At 46.6% G+C, this 24053-nt stretch overlaps 4 protein-coding genes across 4 annotated transcripts; all 4 read left to right on the top strand.

Annotated features, from left to right (window-relative positions):
• The first annotated feature begins 1060 nt into the window (after positions 1-1060).
• LOC102451962 (olfactory receptor 5AR1-like) lies at positions 1061-1993 on the top strand. Its single transcript, XM_075926103.2, has one exon. The coding sequence runs from the start codon at positions 1061-1063 to the stop codon at positions 1991-1993; it is 933 nt and encodes a 310-aa protein (XP_075782218.2).
• A 6066-nt stretch (positions 1994-8059) lies between these two features.
• On the top strand, positions 8060-8998 carry LOC102451721 (olfactory receptor 5AR1-like). The gene has a single exon (XM_014570160.3). The coding sequence runs from the start codon at positions 8060-8062 to the stop codon at positions 8996-8998; it is 939 nt and encodes a 312-aa protein (XP_014425646.3).
• A 5065-nt stretch (positions 8999-14063) lies between these two features.
• On the top strand, positions 14064-15002 carry LOC102451484 (olfactory receptor 8U9-like). Its single transcript, XM_006116428.3, has one exon. It carries the CDS (start codon positions 14064-14066, stop codon positions 15000-15002), a length of 939 nt encoding a protein of 312 aa, XP_006116490.3.
• Positions 15003-22708: 7706 nt separating this feature from the next.
• LOC149524426 (olfactory receptor 8U9-like) lies at positions 22709-23647 on the top strand. The gene has a single exon (XM_089778862.1). It carries the CDS (start codon positions 22709-22711, stop codon positions 23645-23647), a length of 939 nt encoding a protein of 312 aa, XP_089634988.1.
• The last annotated feature ends 406 nt before the right edge of the window (positions 23648-24053 follow it).

Below are 24053 nucleotides of genomic sequence, written 5' to 3'. Positions count from 1 at the left end.
ATGGAGAAACACCGCCACGTATCTCTCTGTCTTATGCACAGGTACGTTCTATTGTCCAGCTTCAGAGTCACACACTTAGGCTATGTCTAGACTGCAAGCCTCTTTCAAAAGAGAGCGTCTAGACTGCAGCGGAACTTTCGAAAAAGCAAGCCACTTTTTCGAAAGAAAGCACCCAGTGAGTCTGGATGCTCTCTTTCTAAAAGCCTGTTTGCTTTCAAGAACGCCTTTTTCGAAAGAGCACTTTCGAAAGAAGGCGTTCTTCCTCGTGGAATGAGGTTTACCGCCGTCGAAAGAAAAGCCGCGTTCTTTCGATTTATTTCGAAAGAACGCGGCTGCAGTTTAGATGCAGGTGAAGTTTTTTCGAAAAAAGGCTACTTTTTTCGAAAAACCCCCTGAGTCTGGACACAGCCTTACAGAGACAATGTCTCTGACAGAAGTCTCAGCTCCTGCCTATTGAGTTAAAGGATGAGAAATTGGCTTGGAAAAAATATAGGCGATTAATAATTCACAGAAGCCAGTACCTTCCTGTCTTTACGTCTAAGGGGTTTTATACAGAGTAATGTAAATGCCGTTATGAGATGCCAAAGAGCTTCATTATCACAGTGAGCAAGTTTCATTCCGAAACCGACATGCCGAGCCACAGAGCTTCCCTTCCCCGAGAAGGGTGAGAGATTGACACTTGTTTACTCTCAGCCCTTTATGAACTAAGCAATAACCTCGTTAGCTAGAGAGGGCTTTCACCCTAAATCTCCCACAGCGAAGTCACAAGTCGCTGTTTGCTGCTCCAATTAATGAACAGGAGTGTTTGTGGGGGGAGAGGGGGGATGAGTGACCTGCAGGTCCTTGTATGTGTGCAGTGTGTGCCATTGGCCAAACAAATAGAATAACCAGCTGCTAACTAATGGTGCGGTGGTTTAAGCTCTTCCCTGATCTAGAACTGCAATCTATTGAGAAACTAATCTCCATTTTCATCACTTACTTCATTACAGCAAAGGGACACGTTCCCTGATATATCTACATGTCCGCATCCCTGTAGCAGCCTGATCTTGGCCCAGAGGAGATGGAAGAGGGAAATCACTCGGAGGTGACTGAGTTCATTCTCACAGGACTGACAGATCGTCCAGAGTTGCAGGCCCCTCTCTGTGGAGTGTTCGTAATGATTTATGTTATCACCCTGGTGGGCAACGGGGGGATGATCTTCTTAATCACAACAGACCCCCGACTCCACACTCCCATGTACTTTTTCCTCCGGAGTTTGTCTTTCTGTGATCTCTGCTGCTCCACAGTGATTGCCCCTAAGATGCTGCAGATTTTCTTAGCAGAGAAGAAAAGCATTTCTCGCACTGCCTGCGCTGTGCAAATATATTTCTTCCTTTATTGTGTAGATATTGAGTGTCTCTTGCTGGCTGTGATGGCGTACGACCGTTACGTGGCCATCTGTAACCCGCTGCACTATACGGTCACCATGTCAAGACAACGTTGTAACTTGTTGGTGGCTGGGGTGTGCGCTGTGGGTTTGGTGGATTCTGTGATACTGACATATTTTACATTCCGGCTGTCGTTCTGTCGCTCCAATCTCATCAGGCATTTCTACTGTAATTTCCCCCCACTTATGGCGCTCTCCTGCTCTGACACCCGCATCAGAGAGATTCTCATGTTTGCCTCCACATGCTACATCATAGTGAGCAGCGCTGTGACCATCCTCCTGTCCTATGTCTGTATCTTCTCCAGCATCCTGCGCATCCGCTCTGCCAAAGGCCGGTGCAAAGCCTTCTCCACCTGCGCTTCCCACTTGTGCGCCGTGGGCATGTTTCATGGCACCCAACTCTTCATGTATTTACGTCCCCCCTCCAGCTATTCCATGGACACTGACAAAATAGCCTCCGTGTTCTACACGCTGGTGATCCCCATGTTGAACCCCCTCATCTACAGCCTGAGGAACAGGGAGGTGAAGGACGCCTTGAGGAAAGCCATGAATAAATTCCTGGCCTAGTCTTGGACCTGTTCATCTCATTGTGGTTGACCGATGGGCATTGGAAACAGGGCAATTCAGTTTGCAGCACATTGTGATAGCATTTCACACAGTCCTTCGTAGAATTGTTCATTATTATGTTGTTCTTGTTTTACGTGTGTCTGTATTCCAAGACGGGCTGCAGATCTCCATTGAGAACAGGGCTTCTCTCCAATATTGCCTTAGTGTGCACATAACAGTCTATGTGATGTGCTTTGAAAACAGGAAGTGGACTATATTGAGAATGAAATGGGGTAAAATGTCTCCCTCTTCTTCCAGTACTTTGGGCAGTTCCATTGGTGACATGTGCGATTTTTGTGGGGAAATCAAAGAGAGTTTTCCCAGTATCCTGCTATTCTGCAGCCCTTTCTGTGCTCTGTGGGGTTCCTGTACCTAGTGTCTCCTGCTTTGTGTCCATGCACGAGGAGGAGAGAGGTGATTTCCATCACACCGTGCTACGGCAATGGGAGAGTGATGTCACTGATGAGTCGAGCTTTACATTTCAAAGCCCTTTCTATAGCTTGGTACCCATTGGCTAAGGGAGTGGAGTCTCCCCATTCCCAGACATGTAGGGAACATTACAGAACGGATAAGATGCTCCAGTGCTTGTTGTTGTTCATAGGCAAGGGAAATAGATTCTGTACTACCGGGCTCCCCTGTCCTTCTCTGCACCATCAATTAAAATTGTTTAAAATATAACAATGAGGGTTTGCTGCTATATTTTCACTTCCCATGTTCCATGAGGATATTCCTTGAAGAATGGAGGAAATATTTGAATGAAGGAAATCTTTTAGTCTGGACACCATGCAGTTACCTGTACTTAGTCAAACTTTCCAGAGGCAGCGTTTTCAAAAGCCATCACTCATTCAGGACAGCAGTGGACGCCAATGTGGATCTTAAATTCCTGCTGCCACCCTTTCCTTATCTCTAAGTGTGAGTAAATAGGCTTGCCTGCCTTATTACTGGGTGCATCAATGTGGATGTGTCTTTCTATAACCCTCATCAATGTAGCAACTATGAGCAGCTTACAAACTTGAATGTATTTAAATATAAGTCATCCTGTGGCTCCTTAAAGGGTAACACATATTTCTTTATATTATCATGACCTTACGGGGGCAAACCCCACTTCTTTAGCTGGTGAGCTGGAATAGAAATACTAGAAACCAAGTTATGTATTTGAAAAGTAGCCGTTCTTCTACAAAGCTTATAGGAAGCACATGGGATGTTTATATGTGGGAGCGGGGTTATCAGGTGGACTAGGTCCCAATGCTCCCTACAGGAGGCCAGAGGCCTTGCCATACTCCATCCCAGTGAAAGGGGCAGAAGAGAGATCCTCCATTCTGGAGAGAGTGGCTGTCTCCATGTCAGCCAATCAGGGCCCAGCAGACCAGTTTAAAAGAAGCTTCTAGCCTAGCGCCTGGCAGTTCCTCACAGGAGCTCCACCAAGGCAGATCTATATACTGACGGGGAGAACAGCAGCACCATGGACAGCTCCACGTGTAAGCTGAACTCTAGAGCTAGGGGAGGCCCAAGTTCAGTGGCAGAAGACTGGCCCTATGCTAAATATAAGAACTCATAACACTGTGGACAGGGCTAGTGAGATCCTGGCCTCAGATCCTTGTGATGACCAGACCAGGGTAGCCTCCGGGGGAACTGAGCCAGGGAGCTACCAAACAGCCAGGCAAAAACTTACCTGACATCCCTCAGCCACAGAGGGGACCACACATGGGTGGAGTGGGTTTTAGGGGGGAAAGGCAATACGCTGGGTTTATTGAGAATACAAGGCAAAGCAGTTATCATACACATACACAGACAGACAAACACACACACAGTCCCACATGTCCATGTCCAGGACCAACTATATTGCTTACACACAGAGGAGTGGGGGTCTATCAGTGCAGACCGATGCTCCAGTCTTTGGCAGGCTGTACCCCCACAACTATGGCAAAGCACCCCCTTTACATAGCAGTTTTCCTCCATTGGGATTGGGGAGTTTTGCACGGCCATGCTCTTTTTCTGAGGGAAGGTTGGGATCTCCTTTGCTTCCCTTGCTCCTTCTCTTTTTTGTGCTGCCAGGCTAAGCTGGTTACCATCACAGATATCACGTCCCAGTTGATAAATTCTCACCCTATTCCTTAGGGTTCTGGGTTATCCAAAGAGCGCAGATCGCCATGCAGTTATCTGTGACACCTCCTCCCCCACTTTTGGATCCCCCCTTTAGCATCTCTGGTACGGTGGTGTCCTTCATGCTTATCTCCCACACGTTCCTTCCTCTCACACATAACAAGGGTTACAAACCGAATGTCACAAGAGCAGATCATGACATTTCTTCCCTCTGTTATGTTACAATAGCTACTGCAGAAGTAGAAACACAGTGGTAACCGTAAACATCTCAATAAATTTCTGCTCCCAGATGGTTTGGCAGAGTGTACAGCATCAAACACACTGAGACGTAGCACATTCATGCTTAGAATGTCATCAAAATCAGGAAATAGGATATTTTTATGTCAATTTCAGCAGCCGATCACAGAGGGAGAATTCAGGATTGACATTCCTCTGCAAATATGACCCTGGTTCCCTGGGCTTGATCAAAGACATTAACTGGATGTCGCCTGCTACAGCCAGTGTCTACCACCTCTAACAACTGCATTGTTACATCCAAAGGGAGGAGGGGACACTTCCAGCCCACTTAATTAGCCTCACTGGCATCAGTCCTACAATTGACAGGTACCTTTTTTTTCTGCTTCATATAACTTGGGAGCTGGAAGCTTAAGGCCTTTTTGAATAGCCGGGACCCAGGGAAGTTGCCCTCTTTGCTCTTCCCACCAGTGGTACTGCAGGTGCTAGGAGTGATATTAATGCCGGCAGCAACTTAACCGCAATTCATGGAGTCTAAGCTTTAAACACATTCATATACATCGAATATCTCTTTGAAACTCAGCAACACACGGGGGAGCCAGACGGGTTCCAGCTTTGTATTTACCAGCGTTCAGCTTCGATCCAACTGGCTGGTGGCCTTCCAGCCTCCCAAGGCAAACCAACGTTTGTTTGGGTTGGACAATTTGCTTTCACGTAGGAGCATGTTATTGGTACCTGGCCACAGCCCTGTGATGGTTCTGTCACACCAGGCTTTTTGAAGGCCAGCTATATATTAGATGCACTGAGTGTGTCAGGTTTCGCAGGCATTGCTTCAGTAGGCACTAAGGGGCTATGAGTCTTATAGAGGTATTCATAGCTAATGTAGAAATATAGTAATACAAGTAATCTGCTTTGTAAGCGCTCAATGCTCTGTGCTGGGATAAAAACTGGGACACCTCAGCCATCTCCCTCTCCTGTCTGCCTGGTGTGCTGCCTATGCAGCCAGTGTGGAACAATGCCATACATCAGAATGGCCTGTATTATAGATTTAGAGAACTACAAACCAAGAAGAACGTATATAATATTTCTATGAGAGTGCATTGCTTGTGGGCATCCCCTTGTGCCATCTGCATTGAACTGAATGCCAAAATGGCATTCAGGGTTGGGGTGTTCCTTCTAGAAGAGAAATAAACACAGAAGTCACATCACACCCAACATCACCTTGTTCACAGTCATTCCCTTCTCTTGGGTCTACTGGAAAAACACGGTAGACTCTGAAGAGCAGGCGTTCAGGGAACTTCATGACTCAGAGCTCTGTGAAGGGGACATGGATAGAATTGGACCTGGAACTAACTTGTCAGGTTGCTGTGGGGGAAAAAAATTCATTTACCGAAACCAAAAGCAGACAAAAATTCTGGTGAATTGAAAACTCAACCCAAAAAAATGTGTGATTCTGGGTTGCATGAATCATTTCAGTCCCACCACTTCTCCCTCTCCCCTGCCAACTGTTTAGTTCATCCCAAAATTCCTGGAAAAAGAAAGGGACCAGCACTGTGTGCGGAAAGTTTCACCCACCCCTTGTTTCATTTTGTGTCTTGGTCACTGTGTCAAGGGATGAGGATCAGGAGGAGCAAATGGGGGTGTAAAGGGCTCACCTCTCGCAAGTGCCCCCTTTTGGCTGAGGAGAGGTCTCCACAAACTCCTCTCCTCCCACTGGCTCTGGGTGTGGAAGGATCCCAGACACCCTTTCTTCTGAGTTGCCTGGGACCAGGTTTCTTTCCTACCCACTTCTGTAGCTACAAGGAGCTGAGGGGATCTATGGCCCCACCCACGCCACTGGATCCTGGCTCTGGGACACCAGAAATAGCACTGGCCCACTAAGTGTCCTTACTGCCCACTGAAGCTGCCCTCTCCTTGCCCTCTTTCCGGGCTTTGAGAGAAATTCCTCACTGTACCCCGTCCAGGGTTCTGCAATTCACCCTAGCCCAACACGGCCGGTCTTCAGCCACAGGACTTGGGCTTCAGCTGACTCTACAAACAGGCCCCAACTTGGAGCTGTCCGAGGAACTGCTGCCTGGCTTGAGTTCCAGAGAGCTTCTTTATACTGGGCCCTGATTGGCTGAAGCAGAAGCAGCCTCTCTAGCATCCCTGGAGGACCACACATCTGCTCTTTGGCCTGGGGAAGGTGTGTTCAGGCCCAAAGCCTCCAGCAGGAGGTTTTGGGCCAAGCCACAGGTGGCAAGCAAGCGGACACACTCCCTCAAATCGCCACCATTATGTGCACCTTCTCCACCAGTCCTTGCCCCTGGCAAATTGGAAGTCAGGCCGACCGCATGTGGAAATGGGAAGTTATGTTCTTTTGTGTCCAAACGCGGTGCTCAGGAAATTTGTTCCTTAAAAGATTTTTTTAAAGTGGGAAATTGGATTTTCGTTTCAACTAGATTTACATGGAAATCTAGTTTCCCTTCAAAAAAGCGAATCCTACACTCATAGTCTGGCTAGAATGGGAACTTTAGTGATGTTCCGGGGTGCAGGAGGACAGACCATCTTGCATCAGAGGGGATGGAGTCCAGCCTGGGATCTGGGCCCATGGCAGAGAAGGATGGGATGTCCTACCTGGGGCATCCCTGTGTGTTTAGTTTCTGAGCTGAAAGTAGTTGGTCTCCACAAACACACCCTTTCTGGGTCAGCTCTACACAGGACCCACCTTGCAGAGGCAAGAGCAGAATGAAATATCCCTCAGGCTTGGACTCTGCAACTCTGATACAAATTGCATCCCTTACTGGCACAAGGGCGAAAGAAGGTGAGAAATTAATCCCCAGGGTATTAGTTCTATTGCTGAGATTCATGGAGCTCGTTAATTTGTTGTTGTTTCCCCGAGCTCAGGTATTCCCAGTGGCTCCCAGGATCCTGTCCCATAGATCACAGATCTGAGAATAAAATCTCCCAATTGCACCAAAGAGTCAGTTTCTATCGATGGAGAAACGCCGGCACGTCTCTCTCTGTCTTATGCGCAGGTACGTGCTGTTGTCCTCTGTAAGACTCACACACCCACACGGACAGCGTCTCTGAGAGAAGTCCCAGCTACTGCCTATTGATTTAAAGGATGAGAAATTTGCTTGGAAAAAATAGGCGATTATTTAGTCACAGAAGCCGATGCCTTCCTGTCTTTACCTCTCAGGGGGTTTATACAGACTAATAGCAATACTGTTATGAGATGCCAGAGAGCTTAATTATCACAAGGAGCAAGTTTCTCCCAAAACCGACATGCTGAGCCACAGAGCTCCTCTTGCCCAAAGAGGATGGAGAGATTGATGCTCGTTTACCCTCAGCACTTCATGATAAGCAATAATCTCCTTAGACACAGATGGTTTCACCCTGATTGTCTCACAACAAAGTCACAAGTCCCTATTTGCTGCTCAGAACAGAGAACAGGAGTGTTTGTGTGTGGGGATGACTAACTTTCATGCCCTTGTAGGTGTGCAGTGTGTGAAATTGACCAAACAAGTGGAATGCCCACCTGTGAACTAACGGCTCTGTGGTTTAAACCCTTCCCTGATCTAGAACTGCTACCTATTGAGAAACTAACCTCCATTTTTCATCGCTTACTTCATTAGAGCGAAGGGACACGTTCCCCAACGCATCCACTTGTCCACATCCCTATAGCTGCCTGATCTCGGCTCAGAGGAGATGGAAGAGGGAAATCACTCGGAGGTGACTGAGTTCATTCTCTCAGGCCTGACAGATCGTCCAGAGTTGCAGGTCCCGCTCTTTGGGGTGTTCCTACTGATGTATGTTATCACTGTGGTGGGCAACGGGGGGATGATCTTCTTAATCACGACAGACCCCCGACTCCACACCCCCATGTACTTTTTCCTCCGGAGTTTGTCTTTGTGTGATCTCTGCTGCTCCACAGTGATTGCCCCTAAGATGCTGCAGATTTTCTTAGCGGAGAGGAAAATCATTTCTCACGCTGCTTGCGCTGTGCAATTGTTTTTCTTCTTTTATTGCATTGATATTGAGTGTCTCTTGCTGGCTGTGATGGCGTACGACCGTTATGTGGCCATCTGTAACCCCCTGTTGTATATGGTCATCATGTCCAGGCAGCGTTGTAACCTTCTGGTGGCTGGGGTGTTTGCTGTGGGGTTGGTGGATTCAGTGATACTGACGTGTTTTACATTTCAACTGTCATTCTGTCACTCCAATGTCATCAAGCATTTCTACTGTGACTCCCCCCCACTCCTGGCACTCTCCTGTTCTGACACCCGCATCAGAGAGATCGTGATGTTTGCCTCCACATGCTACATCATAGTGAGCAGTGCAGTGACCATCCTCCTGTCCTATGTCTGTATCTTCTCCAGCATCCTGCGCATCCATTCTGCCAAAGGCCGGTGCAAAGCCTTCTCCACCTGCACTTCCCACTTGTGCGCGGTGGGCATGTTTCATGGCACCCAACTCTTCATGTATTTACGTCCCCCCTCCAGCTATTCCATGGACACCGACAAAATAACCTCCGTGTTTTACTCGTTGGTGATCCCCATGTTGAACCCCCTCATCTACAGCCTGAGGAACAGGGAGGTGAAGGACGCCCTGAGGAAAACCATCAATAAACTCCTAACTCAGTCTTGAATCTGTTGATCTCAGTGCTGGTTGACGCATGGGCACTGGAAATGGGACAACTGAGTTTGCAACACATGGAATACCCCCATGGGCTGTGTGAAATGACATCACTTTGTTATTATGTTGTTATTGTACATGTGTCTGTACTGCAACATGGTTTTCAGGTCTCCAGTGAGATCAGGGATTTTCTCAAATATTGCCCTAGTGTGCACATAATGATCTAGGTGATGTGGTTTGAAAACTGCAAGCTGACTGCATTGAGAAAGAAGAGGGGCATCAAATGTAGCTCCCTCTTCTTTCCAGCCGTGTTGATTTCATTGGGCAGTTGTAAGAGTGACGTGTGTGATTACTGTGGGGGGAACCAAAGGGATTTTTCTCGGCTTCCTGCGACTCTGTAACCCTTTCTGTGTTCTGCAGGCTTCTTCTCTATATTGTCACCTGCTTTGTGTCAAGGCATGAGGAGGAGAGAGGTGATTTCCAACACACTGTGCTAGGGCAATGAGAGAGATATGTCACTGATGTGTAGACCTTTGCTTTTCAAAACCCTTTCTATAGTTTGGTACCTGTGGGTTAAGGGACTGGAATCTCCCCCCTCCCAGACATGGAGATCTTAGCATCTCTTGTTAATATCACAGAACCTATATGATACTTCCGTGTATGCTGATGCTCACAGGAAGAGGAAATAGATTCTTCACTCTTTGGCTCCCTCGTCCTTCTCTGTACCATCAATACAAATTGTTTTAAACATAAGAATGTGGGTTTGCAACTTTATTTTCACTTCCCATGCTCCATGAGGATATGGCTTGAAGAATGGAGGAAATGTTTCAAGAAAGGAAATCTGCCAGTCTCGACAACATGCACTTACCTCTACTCAGTCAAACTATCCAGAGGCAGCATTTTCAAAGCAGAGTGCTAATGGACAGGCATGAAAATGTGTATCTTAAATTCCTGCTGTCTTCCTTTGTCCATCTCTGATGAGTGCGAGTAACTAGACTTGCCTAGCTTATTACAGGGTGAAAAATGTTGATGCATCTTTCTATGACCCTCATCAACGTAGCAACTCTGAGCACCTCACAAACTTGAATATATTTAAAAAGACGTAGTCCTGTGGCTCCTTTAAGGGTAACACATATTTCTTTAAATTATTATTAGCTTTCCCTTGCAAAACCCACTTCTTTAGATGGTGAGCTGGGGTAGAAATACTAGAAACCAAGTTATGTATTTGAAAAGTAGCCCTTCTTCTACAAAGCAATTGAGTTTTGCTTCTAGGAAGTACATGGGATCTTTGCGGGGAGGGGTCAGTTATGGGTTGGACTATGTCCCGACCCCCCATACAGTTGGCCAGATGCATTGCCACACGAGGATTCCAGTGTACCCTCCTAAGCCCCCTCACCTTACAGGTGGGAAATTTTTCCTAATGTCCAACTTAAACCTTTCTTGCTGCAGTTTATGCCCATGGCTTCTTGTCCTGTCCTCAGAGGCCAAGGAGAACAATTCTTCTCTCTCATCCTTATGACACCCTTTTAGAGACTTGAAAATTGCTATTGGGTCCCCTCTCAGTCTTCTCTTTTCAAACTAAACAAGCCCAATTCCTTCAGCCTTCCCTCACAGGTCATGTTCTCTAGACCTTTCATCATTTTTGTTGCTCTTCTCTGAACCTTCTCAATTTCTCCACATCTTTCTTGTAATATCATGCCCGGAACTGGACACAATACTCCACTTGAGGCCTAATCAGCGCCGAGCAGAGCGGAGGAATGACTTCTCGTTTCCTCCTCACAACACTCCTGTTCATGAAGCCCAGAATGATGTTTGCTTTTTTTGCAATAGTGTCCACTGCTGACTCAAATTTAGCTTGTGGTCCACTCTGACCCCTACATCCCTTTCTGCAGGACTCCTTCCTAGACAGTCGCTTCCCATTCTGTGTGAGTGACACGGACTGTTCCTTCTTAAGTGGAACACTCTGGCCGTGTCCAGACTCAGGGGTTTTTTCGGGAAAAGTAGCCTTTTCCCGAAAAAACTTCCCCTGCGTCCAGACTCAAGCCGCGTTCTTTCGAAATTATTTCGAAAGAACGCGGCTTTTCTTTCGATGGCGGTAAACCTCAATTTACGAGGAAGAACGCCTTCTTTCGAAAGTTCCTCTTTTGAAAGAAGGCGTTCTTCAATGTAAAGAGGCCGTCTTCGAAAGAGAGCATCCAGACTCGCTGGGTGCTCTCTTTCAAAAAAGTGGATTTCTCTTTCGAAAGATCTGCCTGCAGTCTAGACGCGATCTTTCGAAAGAGGCTCTTTCGAAAGATGCTTTCGAAAGAGCCTCTTTCGAAAGAAGCCTGCAGTCTAGACATAGCCCCTGCGTTTGTCCTTATTCAACTTCATCCTATTTACCCCAGACCATTTCTCTACTTTTTCCAGATCAATTTGAATTATGATCCTATCCTCCAAAGCACTCTCAAATCCCTCCTATCTTGGTATCATTTCCAAACTTAATGAGCGTACCCTCTATGTCAATATCTAAATGGTTGATGAAGATATCGAACAGAACCGGTATCAAAACAGATTCCTGCGGAACCCCGCTTGTCACACACTTCTAACAGTTAATATCTACTCTGAGAATTGTTATCCAACCAGTTATGCACCCACCTTATAGTAGCCCCATCCTGATTGCATTTCCCTAGGTTATTGTTAAGAAGATCATGTAAGACCATGTGATATGCTTTATTGAAGTCTAAGTATACCACATCCACCACTTCTCCCTTATCCATAAAGATTGTTATCCAATCGAAGAAAGCTGTCAGATTGGTTTGACATGATTTGTTCTTTACAAATCCATACGGGGTGTCACCTATCACCTTATTATCTCCTAGATGTTGCAGATGAATTTCTTGCTCCATTCTCTTTCCCTGGCACAGACATTAAACTAACTGCTCTGTAGTTTCCTGAGTTGTTTTTATTTCCCTTTTTATAGATGGACCCTAGATTTGCCCATTTCCAGTCTTCTGGAATCTCACCTGTCTTCCATGACTTTTCAAAATGACAGCGGAAGGCTCAGCTACCTCCTCTATCAGCTCCTTGAGTATTCTAAGATGCATTTCATCAGGCCTTGGTGTCTTGAAGACATCTAACTTTTCAAAGTAATTTTTCACTTGTTCTTTTTAAAAATTTTATCTTCTAAACCTACCCCATTTCCACTAGAATTCGCTATGTTAAGCATCTCTTCATCATCAGAAAAAGAAGCCTTGTCTGGGTCCTCTTTCAGGCCTTTGAGATAAAGTCCTCACTGCATCCTGTCCAGGGTTCTCCAATTTTCTGTAGCCCAACAAGACTGGTTTTCCGTTAACAGACCAAGGCTTCAGCTGAGTCTTCAAACCAGCCCCCTCTTGGAGCTATCCGAGGTACCGCTACCTTCCCAATTCCTCCCTGGGCCTGCCTACATTGAGATACATAGACTAACTGCCTGGCCCTGGCCCAGCAGCCGCTCTACACTTCCTTATTGGGTGCCGATCGGCTGCATTTGAAGAAGCCTTTCTACTTGCCTGTGGGACCTTTCTGCTCTTTCCCATAACGAAGGGTGTTGCAAGGCCATAGCTGTCCAGTAGGGGGCTTCGAGTTAGCTCCACCCAATTACCGGTGATAAGCAAGGGTGCACCTTCCCTGAAATCTACACCTTCATGCACAACCAAGCACAAGTCCTTGCCACAGGGAAACCGGAAGTCAGGCCGACCACATCTGGAGACGGGCCTTTTTGGTTTTTGTTTTCAAATCTGGAGCACAGGGCAGCTGGAAATTTTTTCTTTATAAGAAGTATGAAGTTGTATTTTCATTTCAATTAGATTTCTATGGAATTCTTTCCCATCACAATAGCAAAACCCACAGTCAGAGACTGGTAAGAACAGGAACTCTAGTGATGTCCCAGGGTAGTATGGCAGGAGGACAGACCATCATGCATCAGAGGGATGGATTCCAGCCTGGGAGCCCGGCCCATGGCAGAGAAGGTGGGATGTGATACCTGGGGCATCCCTGTGTGTTTTGTTAATGAGTTGAAATGTTAAGTTTTCAGCTGAAAGATTTTGGTTTCCCCAAACACCCTTTCTGGGTCAGCTCTACACAGGACCCACCTTGCAGTGATAAGAGCAGAATGAAATATCCCTCACCCTTAGACTCTGCAACCTTGATGCAAATTGCATCACTTACTGCTGCAGGAGGAAAAAAGGCACCAAATTAATCCCCAGGGTATCAGTCCCATGGCTGAGATTTACTGAGCTCATTAATTTGTTGTCGTGTCTCTGAGCTCAAGTATTCCCAGGAGTTCTAGGGATCTTCTCCCATGGATCACAGATCTCGGAATAAAACGTCCCAATTATACCAAAGTGTCAGTTTCTGTTGATGGAGAAACGCCAGCACATCTCTCTTTGCTGTCCGCAGGTACGTGGTGTTGTCCTTCCTCAGAGTCACACCTGCACATAGACAGTGTCTCTGACAGAAGTCCCAGCTCTTGCCTATTGAGTTAAGGCATGAGAAATTTGCTTGGAGAAAATAGACGATTAGTCACAGAAGCTGGTGTCTTTCTGTCTTTTCGTCTCAGGGGTTTTATACAGAGTAATGTAAGAGCCGTTATCAGATGCTAAGGAGCTTCATCATCACAGTAAGCTAGTTTCACCCCCTACCGACATGCCACGCTATAGATCTCCCCTGGCCCAAAGAGGGTGAAGAGACTGACACTCCTCTACTCTCAGCCCTGCATGAGCTAATGATCTCATTAGATATAGATGGTTACACCCTCATTCTCCCACAACAGTCACAACTCGCTGTTTACTGCTCAGAATAGAGAACAGGAGGGTTTGTGTGTGATGGATGATTAAGATAAGTGTCCTTGAATGTGTGTGGTTTGATCAACCAAGTGCAAAGTCCAGCTGTGAACATCTGGCTTTCTGAACTAAGCCCTTCTCTGATCTTGTACTGCTACCTATTAAGAAACTGACCTCCATTTTTCATCACTTATTTCATAACAGTGAAAGGACATGCTCCCAGATCCATCCACCTGCCCACATCCCTGGACCTCCCAATTCTCAGTTCAGAGGAGATGGAAGAGGGAAATCACTCGGAAGCGACTGAATTCATACTCTCAGGGCTGACAGACCGTCTGGAGTTGCATGTCCCCCTGTTTACGTTGTTCCTACTGATTTATGTTATCACCCTGATGGGCAACGGGGGGATGATTTTGTTAATCACAATTGATTCCCGACTCCACACCCCCATGTACTTTTTCCTCCGAATTTTGTCTTTCTCCGATCTCTGCTATTCCTCAGTGATTGTCCCTGAGATGTTGCAGATTTTCTTAGCCGAGAGGAAAAGCATTTCTCGCACTGCCTGCGCTGTGCAAATGTATATCTTTGTCCATTGTGTAGATATGGAGTGTTTCTTACTGGCTGTGATGGCGTATGACCGTTACGTGGCCATCTGTAACCCACTCCTTTATACGGTCGTAATGTCCAGACAGCGTTGTAACCAGCTGGTGGCTGGGGTGTGCACTGTGGGGTTGGTGGATGCAATGATACTGACGTATTATATATTCCGGCTGTCGTTCTGCAGCTCCAACATCATCCATCATTTCTACTGCGACTCCCTCCCACTGCTGGTTCTCTCCTGCTCTGACACCCGTACCACTGTGATTGCATTAATTGCTTCCATGTGCTACACTGTAGTGATCAGTCTTGTGACCATTCTCCTCTCCTATATCTGTATCCTCTACGCCATCCTGCGGATCCGCTCTGCCGAAGGCCGGTACAAAGCCTTCTCCACCTGCGCTTCCCATTTGTGCGCAGTGGGCATGTTTCACGGCACCCAACTCTTCATCTATTTCCATCCCAGCTCCAGCTATTCCATAGATGTGGATAAAATAGCTTCCGTGTTTTACACAGCAGTGATCCCCATGTTGAATCCCCTCGTCTACAGCCTGAGGAACAGGGAGGTGAAAGACGCCCTGAGGAAAGTAAGGAATAAACTGCTAATCAAGTCCTGATTGTGTTCATCTCAGTGCTGGTTGAGTGATGGGCAGTGGAAACAGTTGAATTCAGTTTCCACCCTACAATGATGTCTTTTTGCATTATTATCTTGTTACTATACATGTGTCTGTATTCCAACAAGGGCTGCAGGTCCCTCCTGAGATCAGGGCTGCATCCGGCTACTGCCTCTGTGTGCAAATAAAAATCTAGGTGATGTGCTTATAAAACGGAGAGCTGTCTGAACTTGAATGGGGGGGCATCAAATCTAGCCCCCTCTTCTTTCTAGCGCTGTTGATCCCATTGGGCTCAACAAGGGTGACGTGTCTGAAATCTATGGGTGAACCAAAGAAGGTTTTCGCACCTTCCTGCTACTCTGTAGCCCTTTCTGTGCTCTGTGGAGTTCCTGTACCAATTGTTTCCTGCTTTGTGTCCTGGCATGAGGAGGAGGGAGGTGATTTCCACCACACCGTGCTAGGGCAATGGGACAGTGATGTCAGGGATGAGTAGAGCTTTGCATTTCAAAGCCCTTTCTATTGCTTGGTACCCGTGGCTTAACAGACTGGGGATGTTGGAGTCTCTTGATAATATTACAGAACCTATATCATGTGTCAGTGTTTGCTGACGCTCAGAGGAAAGGGAAATAGGTTCTTCACTCCTGGGCCCCCCTGTCCTTCTCTGCACCGTCAGTACAAATTGTTTTAAAAAGTAAAATGTGGGTTTGCAACTGTATTTTCCCTTCCCTTGTTCCATGAGGATATTCCTTGAAGAATGGAGGAATTGTCCGAAGGAAGGAAATCTCAACAATACGGTTACTTCTAATCAGTCAGACTATCCAGAGGCACTTCCAGCCCACTTAATTAGCTTCACTAGTACCAGTCCTACTATTGACAGGTACCTTTTTTTTTTTCTGTTCCATATAACCTGGGATCTGGGAGCTCAAGGACTTTTTGAATAGCCAGGACCCGGGGAAGGTACCCTCTTTGCCTTCCCCACCAGTGGGACTGCAGATGCTAGGAGTGATATTAATGACGACAGCAACTTAACCACAATTCATAGAGTCTAAACTTTAAATCAAATATCTCTTTGAACCTTAGCAACACACGGGAGAGCCAGACGGGTTCCAGCTTTGTATTTAGCAGCGTTCAGCTTTGATCCAACTGGCTGGTGGCCTGCCATCATCCCAAGGCAAACCAACTATTGTTTGGCTTGGACAATTTGCTTTCACGTTTGAGCATGTTATTGGGACCTGGCCAGAGCTCCATCATGGTTCCGTCACACCGGGCTTTTTGAAGGCTGACTACACATGGGCTGTGTCTACACTGGCAAGTTATTCCGGAAAATCAGCCACTTTTCTGGAAAAACTTGCCAGCTGTCTATACTGGCCACTTGAATTTCCGGAAATGCACTGACGATCTCATTTAAAATCATCTGTGCTTTTCCGGAAAACCTATGCTGCTCCCGTTTGGGCAAAAGTCTTTTTCCGGAAAACTGTTCCAGAAAAGGGCCAGTGTAGACAGCACAGTAGTGTTTTCTGCAAAAAAGCCCTGATCACGAATATGACGATCGAGGCTTTTTTGAGGAAAAGCACGTCTAGTTTCCTATTCCGCTGGGTAGGAAAATATGTCAAAAAACAGCCTTATCTTAACCACGAGATCTTGCATGATCCAAAAATAAAAAAGGAGTCATATAAAAAATGGAAACTAGGACAAATTACAGAGGATGACTATAAGCAAACAACAAAGGAATGCAGGGGCAAGATTAGAAAGGCAAAGGCACGAAATGAGCTCAAACTAGCTACAGGAATAAAGGGAAACAGGAAGACATTCTATAAATATATTAGAAGCAAAAGGAAGACCAAGGACAGGGTAGGCCCACTGCTCAGACAGGAGGGAGAAATAGTAACAGGAAACTTGGAAATGGCAGAGATGCTTAATGACTTCTTTGTTTCAGTCTTCACAGAGAAGTCTGATGAAGGAATGCCTAATATAGTGAATGCTAGTGGGAAGGGGGGAGGTTTAGAAGATAAAGTAAAAGAGGAACAAGTTAAAAATCACTTAGAAAAGTTAGATGCCTGCAAGTCACCAGGGCCTGATGAAATGCATCCTAGAATACACAAGGAACTGATAGAGGAGGTATCTGAAACTTTAGCTATCATCTTTGGAAAATCATGGGAGACAGGAGATTCCTGAAGACTGGAAAAGGGCAAATCTAATGCCCATCTATAAAAAGGGAAGTAAGAACAACCCAGGAAACTACAGACCAGTTAGTTTAACTTCTGTGCCAGGAAAGATGATGAAGCAAGAAATTAAGGAAATCATTTGCAAACACTTGGAAGATGGTAAGGTGATAGGGAACAGCCAGCATGGATTTGTAAAGAACAAATCACGTCAAACCTATCTTATAGCTTTCTTTGATAGGATAATGGGTCTTGTGGATAAGGGAGAAGCGGTGGTTGTGGTATACCTAGACTTTAGTAAGGCATTTGATACAGTCTGGCATGATATTCTTATCAATAAACTAGGCAAATACAACTTAGATGGGGCTACTATAAGGTGGGTGCATAACTGGCTGGATAACCATACTCAGAGACGTTATTAATAGGTCTCAATCCTGCTGGAAAGTTATAACAAGTGGGGTTCCGTAGGGGTCTGTTTTCGGACCGGCTCTGTTCAATATCTTCATCAAAGATTTAGATATTGGCATGGAAAGTATGTTTATTAAGTTTCAGATGATACCAACCTCGGAGGGGTTGCAACTGCTCTGGAGGATAGGGTCATAATGCAAAATGATCTGGACAAATTTGAGAAATGGTCCGAGGTAAACAGGATGAAGTTTAATAAGGACAAATGCAAAGTGCTCTACTTAGGAAGGAACAGTCTGTGTCTCACACACAGAATGGGAAGCAACTGTCTAGGAAGGAGTCCTGCAGAAAGGGATCTAGGAGTCAGAGTGGACCACGATCTAAATATGAGTCAATAGTATGACGCTGTTGCAAAAAAAGCAAACCTGATTCTGGGATGCATTAATAGGTCTGTTGTGAGCAAGACATGAGAAGTCATTTTTCCACTCTACTCTGCTCTGATTAGGCCTCAATTGGAGTATTGTGTCCAGTTCTGGGCACCGCATTTCAAGAAAGATGTGGAGAAACTGGAGAGGGTCCAGAGAAGAGCTACAAGAATGATTAAAGGTCTAGAGAACATGACCTATGAAGGAAGGCTGAAAGAACTGGGCAGTTTTCAGGTATCTAAAAGGGTGTCATAAGGAGGAGGGAGAAAACTTGTTCATCTTGGCCTCTGAGGATAGAAGAAGAAGCAATGGGCTTAAACGGCAGCAAGGGAGGTTTAGGTTGGACATTAGGAAAAAGTTCCTAACTGTCAGGGTGGTGAAACACTGGAATAAATTGCTCAGGGAGGTTGTGGAGTCTCTACCTCTTGAAGTATTTAAGAGTAGGTTAGATAAATATCTTTCAGGGATGGTCTAGACAGTATTTGGTCCTGCCGTGAGGGCAGGGGACTGGACTTGATGACTTCTCGAGGTCTCTTCCACTCCTAGTATTCTATGACTTCATGATTCTATCACATCAGAAAATCCAACGGTCAGAGTTTGATAAGAACTGGAACTCTAGTGATGTCTCAGGGCAGGATGGCAGGAGGACAGACCATCATGCATCAGAGGGATGGATTCCAGCCTGGAAGCCCGGCCTATGGCAGAGAAGGTGGGATGGGATACCTGGGGCATCCCTGTGTGTTTCGTTGGAGTTGAAATGTTAAGTTTTCAGCTGAAAGATGTTGGTCTCACCAAACACCCTTTCTGGGTCAGCTCTACACAGGACCCAGTTGCAGTGACAAGAGCAGAATGAAATATCCCTCACCCTTAGACTCTGCAACCCTGATACAAATTGCATCACGTACTGCTGCAGGTGGAAAAAAGGCACCAGATTAACCCCCAGGGTATCAGTCCCATGGATGAGATTCACTGAGCTCATCAATTTGTTGTTGTGTCTCTCTGAGCTCAGGTATTTCCAGTGGCTCCAGGGATCTTATCCCATGGACCACGGATCTCAGAATAAAACCTCCCAAGTCCAAAAATGTGTCCGTTTCTATCGATGGAGAAACGCCGACATGTCTCTCTCTGCTGTCCGCAGGTACGTGCTGTTGTCCTGCATCAGAGTCACACACCCACACAGACAGTGTCTCTGACAGTAATCCCAGCTCCTGTCTATTGAGTTAAGGGATTAGAAATGGGCTTAGAAAAAATAGGCCATTAGTTAGTTACAAAAGCCGGTGCCTTCCTGTCTTTACGTCTCAGGAGTTTTATACAAAGTAATGTACATGCTGTTATCAGATGGCAAAGAGCTTCATTATCACAGAGAGCAAGTTTCACCCCAAACCGACAAGCTGAACCACAGAGCTTCCCTTGCCCAAGGAGAGCAGAGAGATTAACACTCGTTTACTCTCAGTCCTTCATGAGCTAAGCAATAACCTCGTTAGACACAGATGGGTTCACCCTCATTCTCCCACAACATAGGGAGAAAATTGCTGTTTGCTGCTCAGACTAGAGAACAGGAGTGTTTGTGTGTGGGGAATGATTGAGCTGTATGTCCTCGTATGTCTACGGTGTGTGAAATTGATCAATCAAATGCAAAGTCCAGCTGTGAACATCTGGCTCTGTGAACTAAGCTCTTCCCCGATCTCATACTGTTACCTATTAAAAAATGGACTTCCATTTTTCATCACTTACTTCATAACACTGAAAGGACATCTTCCCATCTCCATCCACCTGACCACATAGATGGACCTGCCTCATTCCACGAGGAGTAACGGTAGTTCGAACTAGGGAGCCTAGTTAGAACTACCTAGTTCGTACCGCGTATAGCCGCGCGGCACGGGGTTCGAACGAGCGGGGATTTAAAAATGGCGGCGCTCCGCTTATGCAAATGAAGCCCGGGAAATTCAAATCCCGGGCTTCATTTGCAAGCGCGGTATGCCTACATTACCCCGCTAGTTCGAACTAGCGGGGTAGTGTAGACATACCCTCTGAGACCTTCCACACTTTTCTTTGCAGATTAATACCCATCCCAGCTACACATTAGGTGTAGTGAGTTTCTCAGGTCTGGCAGGAGTTGCTTCACTGGACATTGGACTCTTTGGATATGTCTACACTACAGCAAATAGTTAATTTGAAATAACTTATTTTGAAATAACGCGTCTACACACAAAATGCATTTCGAAATAGCGTTTTGGTATTTCAAAATAGCGCTTCCACACTGAGTGGATGCTGAATCACCTTTAAGGCCAGCCAGAACCTGGTGTGGCAGGGCAATAGGTCAGGAGTTACTGTGGCTGCTGCCTGAGGCTATCTGAGGCCTGTGCTTAAAGGGATCTCCCCCGGACAGTCAGGTCTCAGGTTTCCCTCCTTGCTTGCCTACCTTGCTGAGGGACAGCAAAGCATTTTGTCTCTGTGTGCTCTGGTTGCCCTCACTCGGGACACCACAGCACTCTGCAACACGGAGCCAGAGCTGCCCCTGGGCACTCTGGAGCTACTCTTGGATGCGTTGCTGTGAGCCTGGATGCATTTTCTGCAGGCTGCCATCTGGGAGGTCCATCGGGGGCGGGGGGGAAAGGGTGTCAGTATCCAGGAGGCCCTGCAGGAGGGCTTCCACCGTGAGGAACACTGAGGGTATGTCTACACTACCACCTAGTTCGAACTAGAGTGGTTAATGTGGTCAATCGAAGTTGCAAATGAAGCCTGGGATTTAAATATCCCGGGCTTCATTTGCATCTTGCCAGGCACCGCCATTTTTAAATCCCTGTTAGTGAGGACTCCATGCCCGCGGCTACACGCGGCACGGAGTAGGTAGTTCGAATTAGGCTTTCTAATTCGAACTACCGGTACACCTAGTTCCACGAATTTGGTTTACCAAATTCAGATTAAGCGTATGTCTACACTTGCACCCTATTTCGAAATAGAGAGGCAAATGCAGCAAGTCAAAATTCTAAATGAAGTCAGGATTTAAATATCCCACGCCTCATTTGCATAATTACATTATGGCGCTTTTTCGAGTTACTGGTATTTCGAATTAACAGACGCTGTGTAGACGCGGTTATTTTGAGAGAAAACCCTGATTGGCTGCAGTTAAAGTAGCCTCTCTACTTGCCTGCAGGAATCTCTTTGCTCGTTCCTGTCAGGAAGGGTGTGGCAAGGCCATAGAAGTCCAGTAGAGAGCGTCGAGCTAGTTCCACCCCATCACCAGGGGACGCTCACGTTAGATCCATCCCATCACGCTACCTCAAATCTCTGCCATCATGCACAGTCTGAAGCACAGGTCCTTGCCCCTGGCAAACGGGAAGTCAGTCCGACCACATCTAGAGACGGACTATTTTCTTCTTTTCTTTCCAAACCGCGCAGGCCGGCTGGAAATTTTTTCTTTATAAGATTTTTTTTAAGTGCGAAGTTGGATTTTCATTTCAATTCGATTTCCATGGAATTCTTTCCCACCACAACAGCAAATCACATAGTGTGGTAAGAACAGGAACTCTAGTGATGTCCCAGGCCAGTATGGCAGGAGGACAGACCATCATGCATCAGAGGGATGGATTCCAGCCTGGAAGCCTGGCCCATGGCAGAAAAGGGGGGATGTGGTACCTGGGACACCTCCGTGTGTTTTGTTTCTAAGTTGAAATGTTACGTTTTCAGCTAAAAAATTGGGGTCTCACCAAACACCCTTTCTGGGTCAGCTCTACACAGGACCCAGCTTGCAGTGACAAGAGCAGAATGAAATATCCCTCAGGCTTGGACTCTGCAACTCTGATACAAATTGCATCCCTTACTGCCGCAGGAGGAAAAAAGGCACCAAATTAACCCCAAAGATGAGATTCACTGAGCTCATTAATTTGTTGTTGTGTCTCTCTGCACTCAGGTATTCCCAGTGGCTCCAGGGATCTTGTCCCATAGATCACAGATCTCAGAATAAAACCTCCCAATTGCACCAACGTGTCAGTTTCTGTCGATGAAGGAACGCCGCCACGTCTCTCTCTGCTGTTTGCAGGTACGTGCTATTATCCTGGGTCAGAGTCACACACCCACATGGACAGTGTCTCTGGCAGAAGACCCAGCTCCTGCCTATTGAGTTAAGGGATTAGAAATTTGTTTGAAGAAATAGGTGATTATTTAGGTACAGAAGCCAGTGCCTTCCTGTCTTTACATCTCAGGGGTTTTATACAAAGTAATGTAAATGCCGTTATCAGATGCCAAAGAGCTTCATTATCACAGAGAGCAAGTTTCAGCCCAAGTGACACGCCAAGCCACAGAGCTCCCTTTGCCCAAGGAGAGTGGAGAGATTGACACTCGTTTACTCTCAGCCCTTCATGAGCTAAGCAATGATCTCGTTAGACACAGATGGTTTCACCCTCATTCTCCCACCACAAAGTTACAAGTCGCTGTTTGCTGCTCAGACTAGAGAACAGGAGTGTTTGTGTGTGGGGTGATGTCTAAGCTGTGTGCCCTTGTATGTGTACGGTGTGTGAAATCGATCAAACAAGTGCAAAGTCCAGCTGTGAACATCTGGCTCTGCAAACTAAGCCCTTTCCTGGTCTCGTACTGCTACCTATGAAAAATCTGACTTCCACTTTTCATCTCTTACTTCATAACAGTGAAAGGACACGTTCCCAAAACCATCCACCTGCCCACATCCCTGGACCTGCCTGGTCTCAGCTCAGAGGAGATGGAAGAGGGAAATCGCTCGGAGGCGACCGAGTTTATTCTCTCAGGACTGACAGATCGTCCGGAGTTGCAGCTCCCACTATTTGTGTTGTTCCTACTGATTTATGTTATCACCCTGGTGGGAAATGGGGGGATGATCTTGTTAATCACAATTGACTCCCGACTTCACACCCCCATGTACTTTTTCCTCCGGACTTTGTCTTTCTCTGATCTCTGCTGTTCCTCAGTGATTGTCCCTGAGATGCTGCATTTTTTCTTAGCCGAAAGGAAAAACATTTCTCGCACTGCCTGCGCTGTGCAAATGTATTTCTTTTTTCATTGTGCAGATACTGCGTGTCTCTTGCTGGCCGTGATGGCATACGACCGTTATGTGGCCATCTGTAACCCACTGCTCTATACGGTCATCATGTCCAGACAGCGCTGTAACCAGCTGGTGGCTGGGGTGTGCTCTGTGGGATTGGCGGATTCACTGACACTGACGTGTTCTATATTCCGGCTGTCGTTCTGCCGTTCCAACATCATCCAGCATTACTACTGTGACTCCGTCCCACTTCTGCTCCTCTCGTGCTCTGACACCCGCACCAGTGAGATTCTGTTATTTGCGTCCACGTGCTACATCTTAGTGAGCAGCGCTGCGACCATCCTCCTCTCCTATGTCTGTATCTTCTCCACCATCCTGCGCATCCGCTCTGCCGAGGGCCGGTACAAAGCCTTCTCCACCTGCGCTTCCCACTTGTGCGCGGTGGGCATGTTTCATGGCACCCAACTCTACGTCTGTTTCCATCCCATCTCTGGCTATTCCTTAGACACCGATAAAATAGCCTCCGTGTTTTACACAGCAGTGATCCCCATGTTGAACCCCCTCATCTACAGCCTGAGGAACAGGGAGGTGAAGGGCGCCCTTAGGAAAGCAAAGAATAAACTGCTAACCAAGTCCTGACTGTGCTCATCCCAGGGCTAGTTGAGTGATGGGCAGTGGAAAGAGATGAATTCTGTTCCCGCCCTACAATGATGTCATTTTGCGGAGCCCGGGGTGGTATTGTTCATTATTATCTTGTTCCTATTCATGTGTCTGTATTCCAACAAGGGCTGCAGGTCCCACCTGAGATCAGGGCTGCATTCGGCTGCTGCCTCTGTGTATGAAGAAAAACCTAGGTGATATGCTTTTCAAATGGGGAGCAGACTGGACTAGGATGAGGGGAGTCATCAAATCTAGCCCCCTCTTCTGTCTAGCGCTGCTGATTGCATTGGGCAGTTCCGAGGGTGACGTGTGTGATTTCTGAGGGTCAACCAAAGGGAGTTTGGGGAGCTTGGACACCAAAATATCTGTTAATATCTGGGACACG

The sequence above is a fragment of the Pelodiscus sinensis genome, chromosome 5 (genome assembly GCF_052426305.1).
Source record: "Pelodiscus sinensis isolate ZL-2025 chromosome 5, ASM5242630v1, whole genome shotgun sequence".
NCBI lineage: Eukaryota > Metazoa > Chordata > Testudines > Trionychidae > Pelodiscus > Pelodiscus sinensis.
This window is presented reverse-complemented; position numbering and strand designations above follow the sequence as displayed.

Coding starts and splice junctions, on each gene's coding strand:
- LOC102451721 (XM_014570160.3), top strand. CDS start 8,060: ATGGAAGAGGGAAATCACTCGGAGGTGACTGAGTTCATTCTCTCAGGC.
- LOC102451962 (XM_075926103.2), top strand. CDS start 1,061: ATGGAAGAGGGAAATCACTCGGAGGTGACTGAGTTCATTCTCACAGGA.
- LOC102451484 (XM_006116428.3), top strand. CDS start 14,064: ATGGAAGAGGGAAATCACTCGGAAGCGACTGAATTCATACTCTCAGGG.
- LOC149524426 (XM_089778862.1), top strand. CDS start 22,709: ATGGAAGAGGGAAATCGCTCGGAGGCGACCGAGTTTATTCTCTCAGGA.